The 21,648-nt window shown below is 36.9% G+C and overlaps 2 protein-coding genes across 2 annotated transcripts in view; one reads left to right on the plus strand and one right to left on the minus strand.

The window, feature by feature from the left end:
* The window catches only part of aagab (alpha and gamma adaptin binding protein), a 3,384-nt gene extending 406 nt beyond the window's left edge, over window positions 1-2,978 (plus strand). The window contains exons 2-10 of the mRNA XM_079250805.1: window positions 1-181; window positions 281-377; window positions 473-562; window positions 1,294-1,377; window positions 1,459-1,538; window positions 1,746-1,833; window positions 1,955-2,059; window positions 2,185-2,234; window positions 2,320-2,978. The exon at window positions 1-181 is cut by the window's left edge and continues 10 nt beyond it. Coding sequence (XP_079106931.1) covers window positions 1-181; window positions 281-377; window positions 473-562; window positions 1,294-1,377; window positions 1,459-1,538; window positions 1,746-1,833; window positions 1,955-2,059; window positions 2,185-2,234; window positions 2,320-2,397 — 853 coding nt within the window. The 3' untranslated portion in view covers window positions 2,398-2,978. The remainder of the gene's footprint in view (window positions 182-280; window positions 378-472; window positions 563-1,293; window positions 1,378-1,458; window positions 1,539-1,745; window positions 1,834-1,954; window positions 2,060-2,184; window positions 2,235-2,319) is intronic.
* Window positions 2,979-3,343: 365 nt separating this feature from the next.
* Window positions 3,344-16,532, minus strand: smad3b (SMAD family member 3b). The gene is made up of 9 exons (XM_079250794.1): window positions 16,085-16,532; window positions 10,887-11,080; window positions 10,674-10,808; window positions 10,290-10,361; window positions 10,135-10,185; window positions 7,873-8,085; window positions 7,618-7,755; window positions 7,361-7,505; window positions 3,344-5,089 (listed from the first exon to the last, which is right to left on the minus strand). The coding sequence occupies exons 1-9, from the start codon at window positions 16,285-16,287 to the stop codon at window positions 4,966-4,968; spliced, it is 1,275 nt and encodes a 424-aa protein (XP_079106920.1). The 5' UTR covers window positions 16,288-16,532; the 3' UTR covers window positions 3,344-4,965.
* Window positions 16,533-21,648: the final 5,116 nt, after the last annotated feature.

Here is a 21,648-nt window from a genome sequence, read left to right on the forward strand (position 1 = left end):
TACGAATATTTTGCCCCAGCCGACTAAGCGACAGGAAACCGTATCCTGGTATCCTTGGACCATCAATAACAAATACTACACAGCAGATGTCAGGCTGTGTGTGGTACCTAGCACTTTTCAAATGTCATTAGAGATTGCCCAGTCTACGCAGGCTTTCATCGCTTATTTTGACAGTAAAGTGGTATGTATGTCACTAAAGAATGACCTACATTTAGAAAATTTCAGCAGGCTACTATGTGATACCCTTATAGCTTACATGACGTTTGCTTGGTGTCTATAGAAAGATGGGCTGGAAAAGTTAAACCCTTGGATTTCAGTGGTGGAAGAACTAGCTCCAGAGGTGCTCATACTAGTGTGTGACAGAGTCTGTGAAAATGGTTAGTTACAGATGTCTATCAATATGCAAACAATTGAATACAATTTGCATGATGTTACCATATTAAATAATAAATGATTTACTTTTTTATTCAAGGCATCACTAGACATGATGCACAACAGTGGTGTCTGGCTCATGCATTTGAACTGGTGGAGCTCAATCCACAGGAACTGCCAGATGAAGATGGTGAGTTTTACAGACAGAATGTGAAAGTACATCATATTATATCATAGGAGATTATTTTGTACAAAATGATCTCCAATTATTTCAGTTAACAACTGGTTGACCAGAGTTGGCTAAAAGCCATCACATCTAGAAAACGAGGAGATGGATAAAGAATAAAGGAGAGGGAAAACAGACCTGTAGTTTAGCTTTTATAGGTTTTTTTCAGACATGCTTCGGTAGTTACACAAATGAAAAAAGAAAAAAAAAAAACACGCACACAATTCAAAATAGAAAACACCTAATTCCCATCTTGCTTAAAAATAAATAAATAAATAAAAAAAAAAAGAGGCATGGACCTATTTATTGACATACATTCTCCATTTTGCTGCAAATTTTCATTCTAATGTAATCTCTTATGAGTAATGTACCTGTACCTCTGAAACCAAGCCCTGCTTATTAACAAGACAGTTGCACCAAAACTGATATGACTGAAGCTGACACCATCATTTTTTTCCCTTTTCTACTTTTTTAAAAAAATGTAGTGACTGAAAGTTAAGATATCACAGTCTGTTGAAACACTTCAAATTTAAAGTTTTTGCTTTCAAAAGAAAGCTTCAGAGCTAGAATAAAATGTCACCGAAACCTACTGATGTGTGATGTCAACTTCACATTCTCTTTGACTCATTTCTATATTTTCAATTTTCAAGATATCTTTTCTCCTACTAATTTATTATTGTTGTTGCTTTTTTCAGATGATTTTCCAGAATCCACAGGGGTAAAAAGAATTGTTCAAGCGCTGAATGCCAATGTGTGGTCCAGTGTGGAAATGAAGGATGGTTAGTGAAAATAACCAGTTGCATATTCAGCCGACTCTGTGATCTAGAGGCATTCAGTAGCTTACTATCTATGTGTAACAGGGCACAACCAGGGATTTGGTCTAATGAGCAGTTTGGTGGCCTCCAGACATAACAACCCACGTAGCTGCCAGGACCCGCCGGTAATTTTATAATCCTTCTCATTTTTATTCACCATATTCCATTTACATGGAATGATTAGCTTTCTGTGTAACAAGGAAAGCAAAGGTTGTTGCATAAAATGTAAAAGGCATGCAATGTATAGTTTGATAAAAATGTATAATTTTCTTCAAAATAAGTTTTTAAATGAGACCTGAGACACATGAACCTTGGCTTATTTTCTGTGGTAGTCCTCCACTTTGCCAGCAGAGGGCACCGATGATGAGGTCAAGCAGGCAGATGGTAGCAACACAGACACACAGGTGGACTCTGCAGTCGGTATGCAACTATCTTGTTAGACTTTAACATTTTTTTAAAAGTAGTTTTCTCAAACTAATGTAAATCCCTTGGCCAGCATAATTAATCATATATACATTTTATATACATTCAATTCCTGCAGATGCAATGACTGATTTAGACATTCAGGAGCTTGCAAATCTCACAACTGGAGACGCAGATGTGGATAATTTTGAGCGCCTTTTTACCAAATTAAAAGAAATGAAAGGTAATTGGGAGATGAAACTTTTAAGAACTTTTTTTTCCTTCTGCCAGCATGGAGGTTAAATATTTGCATTTGTTACGTCATGTATCATCAATGTGATTTTGGCTTTTTGGACTTTCATCCTGCAGATAAAGCTTCTACATTACCACATGAGCAGAGAAAAGTTCATGCAGAAAAGGTAAGTTTCAGATCAAATTAAATTCAGACATCTTTAATTGGGAATCCTCTACTGGTTAAATATCTTTGCCTTACTTGTTTTCCAGGTGGCAAAAGCATTTTGGATGGCCATTGGAGGCGATGAGGATGAGATAGATGGGTTATCGTCAGGTGAAGAAAGCTAGAAGCAGCTGCCTGAAGCACAGCAGTTCTCTTCTCTTGATACTCCTGCCTTTCCCAGGGCTCACATCAGATTCGGCGCCTGATGAGGTCCTGCTCATGACTGGAAGTGGAGTTGCTTACAGATGGTATTGTAGGCAAAGTGGTGTTTAGAAACTTGATTCTTAGACATGAAATGATCAGAGCATTCTAACAAAAACAAAACAAAAAAATGAAATAAAACTGATGAATATAATTTTTGGAGGATAAGCCAGCGAGTGGCTCTGTTCCTCAGTCTTCTTCCTTAGTATCAATGTTTTGCCCTGAGTGAACCAAGATGGTGATGACATTTAATGTGGGCTTTTTATGTATTTCTCCAAGTAAAGTGGAAAAGTGTATTTCTGTTTGTTACATATGTGCCTTATCCTTTGAAGAAACAATTGTAACAGATTTAATGCACATCTATATCAATCAGCGTAAAACCATGGGAATGATTTTCTTTTTGTGAACCTATATTTATCGTGAACACTCTCCTACTATGTGGGCATATATTGCTCAACTTTTTTCCAACTTGTGCTAATTTGGAATATTTCTGCAATAATTAAATTGAGTCATTCAGATGTATTTGGTGTATTTGTAATATTTTTACCTGTGGAGACAATAGTCAGCTTGTCTTGACAAATTCAATTCAAGCTGAAGTATATCATGACTTATTGTAAATGGCCATTTTTTAATCGAAGTAGTTATGAGGACAAAATGAATTTCTATTTATAATCAGGGGTATATTTAATTTTAATCAATGAATAACAAATACCGGTTTAGAAAATGACAACTCATTGCTGTTTCAATTTATTAAAATTTCACATTTAAAAGAATGGTCATTTGAGAACAAATATTAGGCTACAGTGGAAACAAAAACATGTAAGACTTTGAACAGAGTTCCAAGTAACATCGGGGAACATGAGCTGATAAAGATCTACCAACTAATAAAGTGTTGTACACAGTATTTTAATAAAGCACTGTGTAACTTATAAATTACCTGGTGTCTCAGTCTAGTGTACTGTAAGTGCAGGATTAATGTGGTTGCATCAAAGACTGTGACCAAGGACAGTTGGCATATTACGAGCTTTATATTGTAACAATGTACATGTGATATACAGTGTTTACTGGACAAGCAGATAACCATTACAACTAAAGCTTTACACAGATCAGCACAGGAAAATAGAAGTGCATCATTTATTCACAAAGAGCATGGTGTACCATATATTGTTAAAAATAAAGAAAACCTGCTTTTTTATTTTCATTTCACATACTACTGATGGATCAACTACAGCAAGGCTATTTAACTCAGCCCCATGAGGGCTGCAGCCATACAGATGTCTACTGTACCCCTGCTTCAACACACCGGACCCAAATTAAATGGATCCAACAGCTAATGAAGTTCTTCACAATGACTCCTTAATTTGAGTCAGGCGTGTTGTTGCAGGGATATGTTGAAAACCTGCAGGGCTGTGGGCCTCATGGGACCGAGTTGAACAGCACTGATCTACAGTCTTGGTCTTTGCACCCTTCACCCTTGAATCGCATGGTGCCTAAATTCAACTAGTTTGCGCGACTCATTTGGTATTACGTATGACACTAATAGCTAACATGACCCAGCTTAGAAACACATATATAAGCAGGTCAAGTTTTACTTGATTAAAGCAAAGTGTTATTGTGAGGGAGCTTCATGCCAAAGTTGTCAGGTCCACTATTTCAAGCAACGAATCTGAAATTACAGGCTATAAATATTTATGTACAATTATATTGAGGCAATAATAAAAATATATTCCCATGCAGGACAATATGCAAAAATAACTTATAAAATGTCTCTTTCACTGAGGAAAATAGTTTTCATACAAGGGATCTTTTATAGAACAAGTGAGACTTTATATATTTTATTTGTTATGTCATAGATAAAAGACCCAAATGATCAATTAGACATTTTATGCTTTAATTAATGCAAATGAATAAAGGGAAAGTACTTTGTACTTAAAATATTTACCATATTCTAGTGAATGACAAAAGTTTTATTCCCCCGTTATTTCAAGGATCAATCAAATTATCCTCACAATTCAGTGAGTTGGAAGAGAAGCAATTGGACACAAACACCAATGATGGAAGCATATTCTTATTCTCAATTAATTCATAGAATTAAAAAAAATGCCTTGAAACTTAAAGATGGCCAAGCTAAAACTGTATGACTTCATCTTAGGGGGCAAAAACTTAAAACTATGAAGAATAAATTTGAATGATTGAAAATGTGTTTTCTTTCTCTTTTTGTTTTTGTTTTGTTTTTCTTGGTAGGGAGGAAGCAGTATTTAACACCTAGAGAAAATACCATGTGGCTGTCTTGCGTATAAAAACTAAGGAATGGACAAGTCCAAACATAGCCATCAAATGCAGACAATGAATAGCGCTAAAAGTGACATATGTGCGATGAAACTCACAGCACAGCAGGAAGGTGTTTTGATGCTGTCTCTTTCCATGTCACCCAGAAATACTTGACTTGTCCATTGTGTTTGTAATCACTTATGTGGGTGAGACTGCTTTTCTTAAGACACGCTGGAGCAGTGGATGCTAGGAGAGCCCATCTGTGTGAGGACCTTGTCGAGCCATTGTAAGGGACCATTGAGATGTAGTTCTATCCAGCAGGGGGTGCTGGTCACCGTCTGACGTCTGCAAGATGCAAAGGACAGGAGTTATAATGCATCATCGCTAATTGCTTTGTTTATACTTCATTGTGGTAATACACATGGAAAGTCACTGTGAGACATGTACTTACAGTTGGTAATTTCAGTCAATGTAACGATACAACCTTCTAAGTATTTTAATTGCGTATCACCAACAGTGAAGCCAACTCAGCAAGCTATTTCTGAAGTCATTCAAGTCTTTACCAGAGATGTTTTCCTTCAAGGTGTTTGGTGCCAGAAATACAACACGCAAAACTCATAGTCCAGTGGGAATCCCCCTTGCAAAGGGAGTCTGAAATATGTTCACCCTCCTACTCAATGTCCCCACACCACTGCATGCCTGCTGCATTCTTCTTCTGTTGCCAAGTCACAGCCGCACCCTCCCCCATTACCCTTCTTTTTCTCCACAAGTCCTTTCTGCATAACGGCCAGACTGAATTTAAACATTCAACGATTTATGAAAAATTTTCTCAAGAGTTTGTTGGTCTAGAAAAATTGCTTAAAAAACTACTGAAAATAATACTTATGTCTACCAAAACTATACGTATATACTCTTTGTTCCTCATTTCAAGGGTTTACTGAAGGGAAACATGACATCACGTCACAAGCCCCAGAATGAGGCATTATAATACGGAGACAACTTGAAGTGTAGTTGCTTGCAATTAGAGGTGTTAAATTTAATCATTTCGATAATGCATCGCAATGCAGCAACAAAATATTATCGATATAACTGAAGTATGTATTCTTTTGCTACTTGCGTTGCATGTGTGTCGCGCCATCGAGTCTACTGCAGAGACAGATGACAGTCTGAAGAAAGACTCAAGGCAGAAACCATTTTGAAACCTTACTTAGGAAAACTGTAAAACAAAGCAGACATACAAAAACTACACCAGTATCTCACGGGAAATGTATTCATTGTCTCAGTGAAAATCACTTAACATTACACGTCAAAATTGATAAAAACCAATAAGTTAGCTCAAAGCTAACATTTATGTAAAATAATATGGGAAAGCTAGCGGTTAGCATCTTAACTACCAGATTCCGCCTAAAATGACAATAGAAAGCCGAAAGGGACAAAAAGCACTGCTCCACTACTAGAAAATTTGAACTTAAATATAAAAATAGAACATATCCATTTTTGATAAAAGAACATTACAGCTTAGTAATGATGTTTCTTGATTTTCTGACAAAAGAACAATAAAGTTAAAAACTGAAGCTAAAACTGCATTGTTTACATATTTTAAGGTATATCAATATCAGGCTTGTGGGATTATTTTGTTCTATTTCTAATAAAATCCCTTCTAAATTCCTTTGTATTTTGTTATCTAGCAGCTGTTGACATTACAACATGGTAAGCAAGCAAGCTAAGGAAGGCTGGTTCAAACATCCTGCAAGATATGAATGGGACCCAAACAACATTCAGCTGAGCCAGTCAGATACTCAAAGAAGTTGTGTATAACCCAGTCAGAACAAGCGCTATTTCAGTGCTATTTTGATGGCTGTGTCTGTCAATGAGGCCTGAGAAATTTGCCTAATAATCCCTATCAGTGTGTTTGCCACATCAGATCTGATTAGACTGACAAATAGATCATTAGTGGGGACTGAAATGGAACAGTGTCTAGTCTGACGCATGTACAGCCCTCTGTTGAGGACCACAGACGAGATACACAAAAATGTTTCCAAAAGTCAGAGGAGGTAAGACATCAGTGTCTTTGGTCCGCTCTTTAGCTGACATTTAACAAATTTTATCGCTGATCGATGTGATCTTTTTCATTCAGCGTCCAGTTGCCTCAAGAAGAGCAGTGTCCCAACAACATTTTTAATTTTACACTCAATATTTTGTTATTTAAATAGTTATCTGTGTGATCTAGTAAGGTCTTATGTGCATCAATGGTCAGGTTGTTCTCTGTGGCCTCAGAAAATGGCACCAGTGTATAGTTTGTGTCCCAGAATGCACTGCACAATGACATCAGTCCTCATCCCCAATACAAGATGCTTACTGAATCACAATGTAAGGATATCAAGTATCCTCGTAACACAATTTATAATCACATTGTGTTTAATTTCTTTTCCAAGAGTATTAAAGTGTTATTTTTATATCATTATTATTTTCCATGTTTCAATTCATCACACTTGTAAAAACATTCTCTTAAAAAGAAGATAAAGTTGTGTGACAATGGGAGGATTCAGCTAGCTCAATCCAACCTTTATGTATTTAATGTCTGATAATAAGCTCAAGTTTTTTCCTGAGTATTACCTGTACTCAGCTCCCCAACCTTTCACAAAACTCATGCGAATGGTACACATCCTGGTCAGCTGATAGACAGCTTCAAAACCCTGGTTGACAGACTGGGAGAGGAGGGCAGCAAACTCCTGGTTGTTGAAAATCTTGAGGTTGCAACCTAACAAGATTGATACAAGACTTACTAATGCAGAAATAGACATATCAGTGGTTAATTATTACACAGGTTTATGTTAACCATGGTACTTTATAAGCGTCAATCTTACACTAACCTGGAGGTATTTTGCACACAGTGGCAGGGTGCCAACCATAGCGCTGGTTGCAGTTTGGGCTTTGAACAAAGATGGCATTGTCACTAAGACACTCTGCAAACACCTCTCCCCCAATGTAGTACAACCTCACACCTCGTCCTAGAAAGGGGGGAAAAAACTGGAGCTCAGCACACAACTTGCTGATTATATCAAGCACTAATATAAAAGGCAAATAAAATCAAAAGTTTTATAGCCCCTTTGGAACTAAATGAGTACCTATGTGTCTGCGTGTGAGCTCTACTGCTGAGTTGCGGTTGACATTGGACAGTAGACCCAAGCAGAAGCGTTCAGAGTTGGAGGGGTCTGTGAATCCATCTACTGTAAGAGAAGGCTGGGAAGCATGGAAGGTCTCCCCAACACGCTGGTTGAGCTCATAGTAGGAGATGGAACACCAGAAGGCAGATTCACAGTATGTCACCGGTTGTAAGCCTGGGTCGGTGGAGAGATGAAGAGACATGTAAAGATGCAAGCTTAAGCTAGGTCCAAGAAAGTAGCCAATAAAATAAGAGGTACTTTTATTCCCCCTTCTTAAATTATAACTTTGCTGTGGCTGATAAAAAACAAACAACCAGGTGTCCAGAATATTGCGTTATGTTGGACACTCTGTGGCTGATGTTTCCACTTACACCAAGAGACCAAAGACAAAGACTTTTCTGTCATACTAACTGTGTGACTGTCCTAAATCTAAACCTCTTAGATGTCATCCACTGACTGCTTTTATACTCATCCATCTCAAACATGCACCTTATATGCTCTCAATTTTATACTCTTGGTTAACATAATCGACACAATTACTGAAAATTTAATGCCTTGTTGGTAAGCTGCAGTGTCTTAAATCATAAGAAGAAAAAGTTACCTAAGCAACTCAGAAAATGTCTAATTCTGGACATTCAGTTGTGTAGTCATCAGTTAGAGACTGAAAACTAACAGCTTAATTACCATGTTAAGAAGTCCTCAGAACTGGTCCTAAATGTAGGATTTTACTTTCACATCCACATCATACACTGAAATTTAGCCAGTGGAGTCATAGCTCAGGAATAAATCTGAATTTATACCATGTTAAGACCAGAGTCTTTTAGTTCGAACTGAACATTTGGACATGACGTGACAAAAAATAATCCATGCAAAAGTTGCTAATTCAAGTAAATCCCTTTTTGAGATGTAATTTTGCATAATTTCAGATGATTGTAGTTTTTCCATCTTTGATAAAACACCAAACATCTAACAAACTTAAAAGCCTCTTATACTAAATATAAATGTTGAATTCCCCACATTTTTAAGAGAAAATCACACGAGATAAATTAGTTAATTATTTAAATTGAGCTGCTTGCCAGCTGCTGTCAACCACAACAATGAAAAAGTTAACTGACTTTCTGAGACAGGCAGGCTTCCCCACATCAGACTGAAAAACTCCTACCCTCTTTTTACCACACATTTACTTTGAAGTGATCATCTTCATAATTTCTGCTTTTTCATACAACCAAAAGATTTAATCAAATGGACCGGTGATGCTGCAGCTGAAATATTTTATTTTCAAACAGTCCAAACAATAACTGTATTTACATGAAGCACTTTTGATCCAACTGAATGTCCAATCCTACTAAAAATATGTCACCCAAACATGTCAGAGGATCCAATTGGCCTTGATATTAAAGAATTTTAAATTAGATCAAGAGGGGTGGCTTAAACCTTTTCACAGTTAGATCAATTAGATCAGGAAAAAAATAACCATTTATACACTTAAAAAATGGCAGCAGTAAAACAGCAGTTCTCACAATGTTTTTGTTAGAAATGGAAAGAGTTAGGGATTAACGAGCATTTCTATGGTCAAATGGTTCAAAATAGAAAAAAAGGAAAACCACTTTTCACCTGAACTAGTGAGCATTGTACATGTCAAAAGTGTTACAATTGTATTAGATTAGTCTATCATGTGAATCCAGATTAAATATTCAGAAATTCCAATAAACATAAATAAACAATCAAAACTGCTAATGTGTACATTCATTTACATCCAAAGTTTATTGAGCACCTTTGATTCAAATTTTTGTGCTACTTCAGATTGATGCTCCATAAGTAATGGAAATATTAGGTGAATAATTATGAGGCTACTATAACCTAAAAGATCTTCTATAAAGATAAAATACACAACCACACCAGGATTAACTTTTTTCAGTAATTGCATGTTGATTATTTCCACTACTTGAAAACAAGTCCTAGAGTTATTCAGTTTATATTTTTAAATGCATTTCCATTGTGATGCATAAAAATGCCTTGAAAAAACATTTACTGTTTATGGTGTGGCAGCATGTTATTTAACAGTTCAAGTAGTAAAAGCTGCAAAGCTATGAGAGTAATGTCCTTATATATATATGACAGATATGTGTCCTTCCTCACATAATTTTTACTTAATTAAGTGCAAATGATAAAATATAGTCCCAGAAATTAATTTAAAAAAATCTCTCTTTTCATTCAACTTACCAAGATTGTTGTTTGTGGGTGACACAGGATTGGGTGACAGGCTGGGCGAATCTTAAAAAACAGAATGAGGGAAAATAGATGACAGGTTTATGAGCATGATAAAGTGTAGATAGAAAAGTACAGGCTTTGTTGGTGTATACAATTACGTGACTCACTTGTGTCCATGCTGTTGAGCTGGTGATCATTAGCCTCACCATCTTCGCTCAGATACCCTGGAGGGGGAGTGTCTGCAAGATGAAAGTACTTACATTTATGCTCATCAGGATAACATTTAAAACCTACTTATTGATATATTTTAAAAACTTGAAACAGATTTTTGTGGATATGGAAACAACAAAAGCAGTTTGTCATTTGTAATAAAGCATGAAGTGTAAATTGCATTTATCCAGGGATGTTTCTGCTTGCAGTTACATCTAACCACTGTCAAACTTTTCTGACATTATTGCACATGCAAGTAAATAATTGCATCCTCCCAAAGGTCGACAAAAAATGTTGTGGACTTAAAAGTTTAAAATTGTTTTCTTCACAGATCCTCTTACCAGGTATATAGTTATTCTGAGGCTCAATGCCAGCAGGGAAATTTGTGTTTTCAGGGATAGATGGGCTGTAGTCGTCCAATGGTGCAAAATCAGTGGGTATGTCTGTGTGGCGTGGCACTAGGACAGGCGGCAAAACTGGAAACACAAAGGATCAATTCTGTAAATAATTAATCAAAAACAATGATTTGCATTATGTAACAATAAACTACTTACTTGGCGTCTCCACCCTCTGGTAGTGGTAGGGGTTGACACATACTTCATCCTTTTTGGTGTGAAAGGCAAATTCACAGTGGTCGACAGCTCTCAGCTCATGGTGAGACTGTAGATCTGGCCAGCGCCACAAGCGGCAGTAGATCACATGAGGAAGACCTTTTCTGTGGGAAACCTGCAGACGTCCATCTAATGACCTGAAAGACACCACCAGCAAGTTCTTTAAAGCCACCACCACAAACCCACAGGAGTCCTCAAATGTTTTAAGCTGACCTGAGTTGGAGTCTGCATGTATGGGGCCTAATTTGTCCAGGTTATGCTCATTGCTCTTATAGTTATGGGTAGTCTAGCCATCCATTACTTATGTAGCAATGGGGACGTTACCTGATGCACTGAGAAGTACCTCGCTCTATTTCTCTAATATATTTATGTATAAATATATGACAATATTGCCATCTCTATCTTATTTCTCCTTTTTTCCCGCAGGTCTTCCTGAATAAGTGCAATTGTACATGTTGATCTGTTTTTCCTGTCCTCTCCACCCCAACCAGTCGAGGCAGATGGCTGCCCTCCCTGAGCTGGGTTCTGCCGGAGGTTTTCTTCCTGTTAAAGGGGAATTTACCTTCCCACTTTTGCCGCGTGCATGCTCAGGATGGGGGATTGGATCGAAGTCATGACTCGATGTTATCCGCTGGTTTCTATTATAGGATATGTATGAATTGGCTTGAAATGATGTATATGTTGATTCGTGTATGTAAAGTGCCCTGTGACAACATTGTTGTGAAGTGGCGTTATACAAATAAAGTTGAATTGAATTGATGTTTTACAAATGTTCTAGATTGAAATGAATGACAATCTACACAGAAAACAACCCAGGTGTTAATGTGAAACCTCCAGAACATCAGCAAGTGAAACAGTGTATGAACATGTCAGCAAGTAATCCAGACCATCCAGCAGGTGCTACTCTCATCTTGCTGCAATGTAAAAATGATGTCAGAAGCCTAATTTTTTTCATTACGTGCTGCATCATGTACTGGAGATAAATCATAAGTCAACTAGCCAACAGAGCGCTTCTCCAACATAAAGCCTTCCACTGTGAGGTACTTGTGTGAACAGCCTTTGTGGAAAACCATAGGACCTTGTTATGTTATGTATTACTACACTCAAACAGCAGCTCATCTTGAAAAAGTCTATTCAATTAATAAATACATCCAACAATAAATACAACAACAATCTTCCAAAGAATTTTCTTCTTGTATGAAAACTAATTTGATGACACAGACTCAAAACAGAGCTCTGTGCTGCCAATGCCATTTGTTGCTAGACTCTGTGATCCACTTGTAAATGAAGGCAATTTCTATGACTATGTATGTCCATCTTTTTTAGTTGTCATACTGCAGAAACAAAGTACAAAGTAAAGCTTTAAAGACACACTACAGAACTTTTGCCATTTTCCCAATCAATGGCTAATTCTGCATCCATTTGAAGCCTACTTGATAGGGGTGGTAAATCAAATTAAAAAAATCGAATATAGGAATATCTTTTCTTCACAATTTTAAAATAGATTTTGAGGGAAAATATCTTTTTTTCAAATAAATAAAAGTAATCCATAGTAAATTTTTTGTCATTTTTATTGTTTTTATTTTCTTTTGTGCATTATAGCTGCAGAATGAGGTTCTGGCTACTGTGTTGTTTTTTTCCAAATTGAAATCAAGAAAAATGATGAGCAAAAAAACATTTTGTACATTTTTTTTTTGTTTATAGTCATACAAAAAGTTAGCAATATCAAAGAATCGAGAGAATCACAATTTAAATCGAATCAGCACCCAAAAAATAGGAATCGAACTGGGATGGAAGCACATCGTCACAGCCCTATGTCATATGCAGGTGAAGTAGTCTTACTCTTTAGTGTTAAATTGGAAAAGCCCACCTGGTCCCCATCAGCAGGTGACCAAGTACAGCCCAAATATTCAAGACCATGCAGGCTCAATGAATACACCATACATGCACATAGCTTGGATTGCCCCTGGTTTCCCAGTTGGGTCCCCTGACCAGATGTCTTGCACTGCCACTGACGACATACATATTCATTTAGTAGTCCACATTATGCTCTTTTATATAAAATACACCAGCCATTCAGGCAGACTGTGACAAATCTTCCAACCTAACTAATTGTGTTTTTAAGTGTTCACATAATTTACATACAACTAACATTTAACAACAGCTGCTTAAACTGCTGCTTATCCTCTTGATGTGGACCATTTGTATGCAATATGAACATTAGGGCTGAAAGTCAGTAGTGTGAACATGGCTTAAGAGGGGGTCCAACTGTCACACCCTTAGAAGATTGACCGTGGTCTAAAACGGTCTGTACTGAGGGTGTATATTGTGTATTTATAAGAAATACACTTTTTCCAAAAAATCTATTTTTAGTGCATTTGTCTAAATACCTCAACCCTCTCTGTTTTGGATATGACTTGTTTACTTGCATGAATAGTTCATAAAGGACTCATTTTATGAGCAAACAAGGATAAATTCCAGGCTTCCCCAGACTAAATGCTAAACTGCCCTTCAGCAAGACACTGAACACAATGTTGTCTCCTGATGGATGTGTGTGATCAATAAAAGCACTTAGTATAATATCAACAAAAGTGCTGTATGAATGTGTATGTGATTGGATGGCTATGACATGTGGAGGAAAAGCGCTTTGTGATGTCAAAATGTCAGTAGAAAACAGAAAAGTAAAGTCCCATTACCCATAGATTTAATTTTAAAACAACTGCCAATGTCCTGAATGAATACGTAAAGTCAAGGATCTAGTTTGTTTAAAGCTGCAAGCACATGCCACTCGCCTCTGCCTTATGTTCAAACAATTAATTTTTGACATTCAGACTACGTGATCACTGTATAAGAAATGGGTTCGGGCTCATCTTCCTTCACCCAGATGGTTTACAGGGTAAGGTGAGGTTAGCATTCCCATGCCTCTGCTGAGTCTTCCTTGGACTATGTTCAGGTCACTCTGATGTACAACAAAACTAAAGCCATTTTGATGATCAACAGGAAAGGGTTGATCATCAACACCTACCTGAGATTCACAAGCACTAATAAACAAGTCCAATTAGTGCTGGGCTATTAATCAATTAATATGCCATTTATGAGAATTTTCTTATTATCAAAATCAGGAATCCCCCCACCTTCCCCGTGTAATATCCCCAAAACCACCAGAGAGAGATACAAGCATGCGCACACACCCAAAGCAAAAGTAAACACAGCAGCTAGCAGAAGGAGCTCATTGCTAAATAGGTTGTGTTTTTAGAAGATGTGCTTTTTTTTTTCCTTTTATTTTTTGGAGACTTCATTAAAAGGTTGTATATAGCAAACTACTTATTCCTGCACCTCAGTAGACCTGCTGCCCAATGGGGGGGAAATAACTGAGCCAATTCACATGAAATTTTCTCTGTTGTCTGAATATTTTGGTTTATTTTATAAAGTTGTAGGTTATATTGACAAAACTAATAAAATCCAGTTTTGTCATTAATTGTTATGATTCGGAATTTGAAGCAAAAAAAAAAAAAAGAGAGAAGGTTTATCATTTCTTCCAAGTCCTTTGAAATTTTGTCCATTAATACCAAAATGGCAAAAAATGAAAACATATTACATAATTTCCTGCTGGTTAAATCCATTCTTGCACAAGCACACACTTGACCACTTTCACTGCCGATAACCCCTCTACATCCTGCCTATAAACCAAATCAGAGAGGGGTGATGAAATTTAGCAAAATGTAGGTCAGCTGAAGTACAAAAATCATAAATGTATTCCCATTAAAGATTTAAAAAAAAAAAAAAAAAAAAAAAAAGACAGCTGTTATGTGAAGTGGCTGTCTCACAACCCAGTGAGTCTGAACTAATATCCAAACAGTGGCCCACACCCTCCCTAAGGCCTAGAGCACATTCCTAAGAACTGAGAAAAAGTTTTTAATGTAGGTTACTGCCCATGTTTAGATATATACCACATATACCACAATGCTGGAATCCATGCTTTGTAAGCATCTGGCTTACAAAGTGGTTGTTTCAATACTCCATTGAGGAAAAAAAAAAATAGAAATAAGATTGATAAAGGCTCTGTTCCTTCTCTACTGCTACCAGCATGACCAAGATGTGGGCTCACAAAAGTTAAAATACTTAAAGTAAGAAAATTAAGAAATTATGCAGTATAATGGCAATCAGTTTACCTATTTTAACAATTTCTGAGTGAGTTGCATTTTCATTGTTACTGTTGACTGATTAAATAATTAAAGTGCAAAACTATTCTGTCCATTCATTCAAACATACGGAAGTGCACTCAAAACTGGGTGAGTCCGGCTTATATCTGATGAACTATTGTCTTAGACAGATCAGTATCCCAAATGGGGAATACCAAAGAACCCCAAATCAACTTTCCCAGAGCACACACACCAGTCTAAATATCCTGTGTGAGTCAGTGTTTAGCTCTGCCAAATTACTCCTCCTGCTTATCACATACACGTTATAACTGTGGGAATATCCATGCAGCAATAAATGTACAGCAGCTTACATGTAAGCAGGTGAAACGTGTCTTAGACATTCTGAACAATTGCTTTGACATTAGAGAAACATTAACTATTACTGTTCATCACACTCCCCCAAGGATACACAGTTCTCACTTTAGGGTTATCGTTAGTCCACAGGTCAAACTCACTGTGCAAACTAACCCTGAAAAACAGCTGCCATGCACACTTAAACTATGAGTTTGAAGCGCATCACATCCGATAACTGTAACTTGGCTGATAATTATATGTATTCCAAGCTTATAGATACAGACAACTGACAGTTACATATTTACACAAATACATTATTTTATCCAATAGCAGTTAAAGCGTAGCTAATGTTAGCTCCGTTGGCTATGTAGTAGTTTGTTTTAAGTCTGCTAGCTAAACCTAACAACCATCAGTTCTGTCAAAAGCTACTGCATAGCGTAAACATTTCCTTTTGCATTAACATGGTATGTAATATTTTTCCTAGTCTATGTGCACAAATTAGCTTTAACAATATCAGATGTAACCGCTAACATTACCTATGTATAACTAGCTAGCTAACTTGGCTAACGAGAGCTGTCATTAGCAACTAGCTTGATAGATTAGCTAACTTGTACGAGGGAGTGAGTTTAAGTCCATTTTCTTTACCTGGGTATGGTTAAGCATTTTGTGTTGACATTCTGTGTTGTAATGGCTTTTTCCAACTCGTCTAACTGTCCCGTCCTCTTCAACTTCTTCACAAGACTTTTGACAGCCTTTTCGCACCATTTCTCCTCCTGCCCGTTCTGCTCTCCTTTCTTCCAGCCTAGGAGCTTCTTAACAAATGGAGTAGTAAAAGGTAATATCGACATTTTAAACTGCACCTGAATCAATTACATAAAGTAGCCTAAAAGTGTATTTGGTTGTTGAGATCACAAATATAACTGTTTGTAGCTCGCTGTTTGTTTGTTTGTTTGTTTTTTAAAATAAAACTGATGATAATAATAATGATACAAATAAGGCAGCTATTTGATTGCCGGGCTGATCTCCCAGGCAGACGGATGGTTGGAGGCTGCCCGAGGCTCAGCAGCAGCGCCTTGTGTCGCAGGTTCACTCCGTCCGGGTTGACTATCTGTCGGATAGCAGCAGCAGCAGCACCCCTCAGCCAGGCAATCTGCATGCCTGCCCCTCCTCCTGCCTGAGTCAGCTGGTCTCGGCCTCCACCTGTAACATGCAACTGTTCCAGAAGACATAACTTTGCAACTCATTGCATTACCACCACTAAATTAAAGATGGTGGTAGGTGGTAGGAGGCAGAAACTCGAACAAAACTTTCAAGTCCTCGTTCCTCAGCAGAATAATGAGGTCTCTGGCGAACTCATTTTTTATATATAAAGCATCATATTGTCTACTTCATATATTTCTGTATAATGGCTATATGAGGATTATTTTACCTTATGAAAGCCTCGTTTATATATCCCATCTACATATACTTAAAGAAATGGAAAAGAAACTGTAATCAGAGATATGTCAACACTGAAAAGTGATCCAACTCTTGCATTTACTGTGTCCATGAATAGAAGACCCTCAGGAGTAATCCCTTTGATCCCCTCATAAAAGTGATTTAATTTCACTTCAGATGCATCTTTCCAGAACTGGATGTGGGAGGTGACCATGCATTCAGTGGTATTTGAGATTTTATGGTATTATTGATAAGCGCTCCCATGGCTGCCTCCAGTAAACAGCAGTGTGTTAGTACCATAAATATCCCTCTCAAGGATGATCCCATCTTCCTTCTTTCTATTTATAGTCCCCATCAATGACTGCCTTCTATTTTTAAGCCTCTCTTTGGCACAGCTCCTCAATTCATCCTTAAATAAATATTACAGCTATCTTGGCAGTGTGACCTGAAAAATAATATTAAAGGACACCTTCATGACTTCCTTTTGAAGAGTCAGCAAGTATACCAGAGTCATAGAGTGTATTCAGCTTTTTAGCTGCCGCCGAGAGGGTTACAGTTATTCCTATACTAGATTAATGGACCCTTTTGAATTAATCTCACATACTAAATCTAATTTAGTTTTGATGTGTCAGAAATGTGTCTTATCTCAGTTTTCTACAGCTAAAGGACAAAATGTTTGCAGATGTCTTGCTTTGTTAACCAAGCAGTTGAACAGTTTATCCCAACAACACAAAGTTGATCAGTGCAACTAAAACAGCAATGGCTGTTTACCATCATTCATTCTGTTTAAGTAAAATCAGAGCGTAAAAGTCCTTACTGTTTGTTTCTAATGTCAACACCGCCTTTGATAAATGAAAAATGCTGGAGTGTGAGCACTGCTCTTTCGTACACTTGGATGGTTTCCTCATGGGTTGGCATCTTTTATTGCCATGGAACAAGAACTGGACAGCTGGTGTAGAGAGCTTTTGTGTGTGTTTGTGTGAGAAAGAAATGGAGGGCTCGTGCAGTATGTGTCAGACAGGGGGGCAGATGGGTCACAGTGGGCAGGAGAAGGTCTCAGAGACAGGGTGTATAATGATTTCGGACAAAAGGCACGACGGCTGGCTGAATAAGTAATGCTTGGAGACAATTTGATGGATAACAATGGTGTTGTAAAGGATGACTCATAGACCAGTGTGGGAAACCAGCATGATGACCACGGAGAGCCCAATCAGCTGGGCTGCTGTCACATCAATGTTTAGACAAGTTCTAAATGGCAGCTGGAGCAAATAGTCTTCTGCGTGTACATATGGACAAACTGTGGTGACATTTAAAGAGATATGAAGCCTTTAAATTAATATGAAAATATTAAATCACTAAGATGGTTGCAACTCACATTGCACTTATAATGGCAGTTCTTCTTTAAGCTTATTCTGTAGGATGGATAGCAGCTTCCTGCATATTGTATGATTAAAGTAAAATATGACTAGGTTGCATTCGCTTCCACAAACCTGTAATTGCCCTAGTAGTTAATTGCAGTGTGATACAAGGGCACATGGCCATTCATGACAGCTCCACGTGGGTGGGGTCAGGTTCCCCCTACAATCTCTGCCTCCTTTTTTAATCTGTTTTCACACTGCAAGCTGTTATCTGTTGCTTGCAGCCATCAATCTCTCCCCAGACAGTGGCACCTCCAAATCTGGGACAGATTTGACCCCCCTTTCTACTTTTGGTCACAGATCTGTTTAGGAGATGGATTATTTTCTCTGCCTGCCTCCTCGTCGTTTCACGATCCCCTTTTCTATTTTTTAAATACATAACAGATGACTTTATCATATGTGCTTTATAATGGAATCTTAAGAGATTTTAGATTGCCACATTAAAAACAAAAAACAGTTTATCTTACAATTAACATTGTAGATTCTAAGCAGAAAGTTAGCTGCAGCCCTGTGTCTAATTATGTTGCTTTTTTTTTTCATTCATTAATTGTAGAATATTATCTTCAGATATTTTAGAAGTTGTACATCAAGAACACCAAGAGAAAAGTGTAGTTTCAATCATTAACTTGGCTTCAACAGTGTACATTAAAGAAAACAGATAACACACTCCCACCTAGTGGCTTTATACTGTTGCTACATTTCACATCGTGCATTTATTCTCTATGCTACAGAGCACAGATAAGTACCAGTACCAGGACATATGCATACTGTGTATTCCAACTTTTAATTTCATTTTCATTTAAGCACTCTGTTTTTTTATCGGTTGATAAATGTTCAATGAAGATTAAAAAGCAGGAAAAAAAATCTGATTAATATAACACAAGTAAAAACCTAAATCTCTACATATAACATACTTTAAATTAATTAAAATTAATGAAAATTTTAACGACAGAAAATTCTAAAAACACACACAATGTGTAGTGTATAAGTTTGTTTCTTGGATACAATAAGCCACAGCAAAGGTTTCGGTCACTCAATTCTGAAAAGGTTTTTTCCACAACAATTCTTTTGTGCAGCATTTCTCTAGTTTTTCACATGTGTGTTCTTTTTTTCTGCTTGCCGTTTTACCATGTTCATTCCAATTTTTCATACACACAAGCTTAAACTCATACAATACACTGTGATTATAATTTATTTGTGCATCAGTGCTATTAACTGATTAACTTATATGTTGTACCCTAAACACAATTTACATGTTTATTGTGAACAATGACCCATGACAGCATTAAGTTGATCCAGAGGCTTTGCAAAATATCTCCTCATCACACATATGGAAAGAATGCAGCACTTGGCTATGAATCATTAACTTCCCCTTGAGGCAAATTGTTTTGGTTTTTTTTGTTTCGTGTGCACCTTAAGCTCTTAACTCTGCTTTGTAACGGACCTTTCCTTTGTTTTGAGGATGGACCTTTAGTGTGACAGAATGAAAATACAATTTCTTTGTATTTTGAAAAGAACACTTTTGATAAAAACAAAAGATTTCCTGAAACTGCCTTCACAAACCCTTCGAACAACACACATTTTTACAGAGAATTTTTTTTTATTTTTATTTGCACTTTGATATAAATCAATACACGCATTATGAAATTTACATGGAGGGGAAATAAAAAATAAAAAATAAAATAAATGTCAGTGCTGGAGAGATAAGAAATCATGGGAAGGCTTATCAAGAACTTCAGCATATTTGAAAATCAAATGTATATTCATCATAAGAGACATGGTGTAAATAATAGAACATAGATACTGTAAAAAAAATTAAATAATGACTAATTATTAAGCAATACAACATAGGACACAAATTACAACAGTAATAGAAATTCGCTCAATCCCACTGAGTGCAGATGTTCTTTCAGTTGCCTTTGGTTTACTGGTAATGAGGATGATCTGCCTATCAGGTAGATTTACTTGTTAAATAAAATAACACCTTCGTATTTGATGGATAAATGACATCTGATGGTAGAACAAAGTGGAACATGTAGGAGCTTAAATTTCCTTGTAGTTCAGCAGTAAATGTATGAGTTATGAAAAATGATGTGTAAGTGTATGACCCTGATTCTGAACCTTAAAAAGAAAAATACATGTTTCTACAATGTTTATGTTATGTCCTTTCATCTTCAAAATTTCCTGCATAAAGTTCATGAAACTTGTCATTTTCCAAAACCTGGTAAATACACTGTGTCACTCACAGCATCACCAAAACTAATGATTGTGAAATTAGTTTCAAAGCAATCAGGGGCTCCCCTGCTAAGACCCACTGTATCCATATGCATGAAATTGCTTGTGTTAATACATGCTATGGATCGTGGGTAATGCAGTGAATAATTCTGACTGAATGCAATCACGCTATCTTCTATTAGATTGGGAACTGTTGTGAAGCTGAAGCCCTGTGGCAATATGCTTGTAAATGGCCATGTATGGATAATTAAGCATTACTCTTGAACATTAAAACTTGCTTATTTCAGAGAGAGCTGCAGGCAGTAGAGAGCGCTTCTTATTGGACTCATCACTGTTTTAGGTGTTTCCTTGTAAAGTGCTCTCATTAGCATTGTATACAAGCACTTGTGAAATGTTATATCTCTCCTACTGTATCATGAAATTGAGTTCCATTACCAGAAGAATGTTTACTGATGTTAGCATAATAAAGCTGATGAGAATATTCCTCGAGTTTGAATGATGACTGAAGATATTCTTGTCTTTTATCTGTTATGATTAGGTTACACAATTTGTATCCATCAACACAATATAAACCACTGGTTAATGACCCACTACAATCCTCATTTTAGCTATTTTAAACCAGTATCATGCTAACTTAGTTTAAAATGTTAAGTTTAGCTTGGAAGACATTTAACATTGAGAAAAGATTGCTAAATCATTACTCTCAACCCATAAATTACAACACTTCTTGGCACTTTGTCCACTTGTGCACTGATATTTATCATAAAAAAATTCTTTTACGTGCATCTTGGCATAACAGAGTGGGGTGAATCTAGAAACTTCATTTGCAGTCTTTGTGAGAGGGCAGTAGCAGATGTGAACAAACAGTGTTGGAGCCAACCGAATAACAAAGCCTTTTACATGTTTAAACATAAATGGTTAAGGAATGGTTTCCTTAACCATTCCTTAAATGGTTAAGGAAACCATTTAAGGCAGATCATGATAGCAAAGCCAGATGTCCTCACGTTAAGGATATTGTTGCAGCGGTAACAGTACGGGGTCTATGAAAAACCATGATATTATCAGCAGGCATCTGTTATAGATGTGGCTTTGGTGAGCTCTGAGGTGGAAGTTGCAGCA

The sequence above is a fragment of the Telmatherina bonti genome (assembly GCF_933228915.1).
Source record: "Telmatherina bonti genome assembly, chromosome: 2".
In the NCBI taxonomy this organism is placed as follows: domain Eukaryota; kingdom Metazoa; phylum Chordata; class Actinopteri; order Atheriniformes; family Telmatherinidae; genus Telmatherina; species Telmatherina bonti.

Coding starts and splice junctions, on each gene's coding strand:
- smad3b (XM_079250794.1), bottom strand. CDS start 16,287: ATGTCGATATTACCTTTTACTACTCCATTTGTTAAGAAGCTCCTAGGC. Junction 11,081..16,084: donor AAATGCTTAACCATACCCAG/GTAAAGAAAATG, acceptor GGTGTCTTTCAG/GTCATTAGATGGACGTCTGC. Junction 10,186..10,289: donor GCTCAACAGCATGGACACAA/GTGAGTCACGTA, acceptor CTGTTTTTTAAG/ATTCGCCCAGCCTGTCACCC.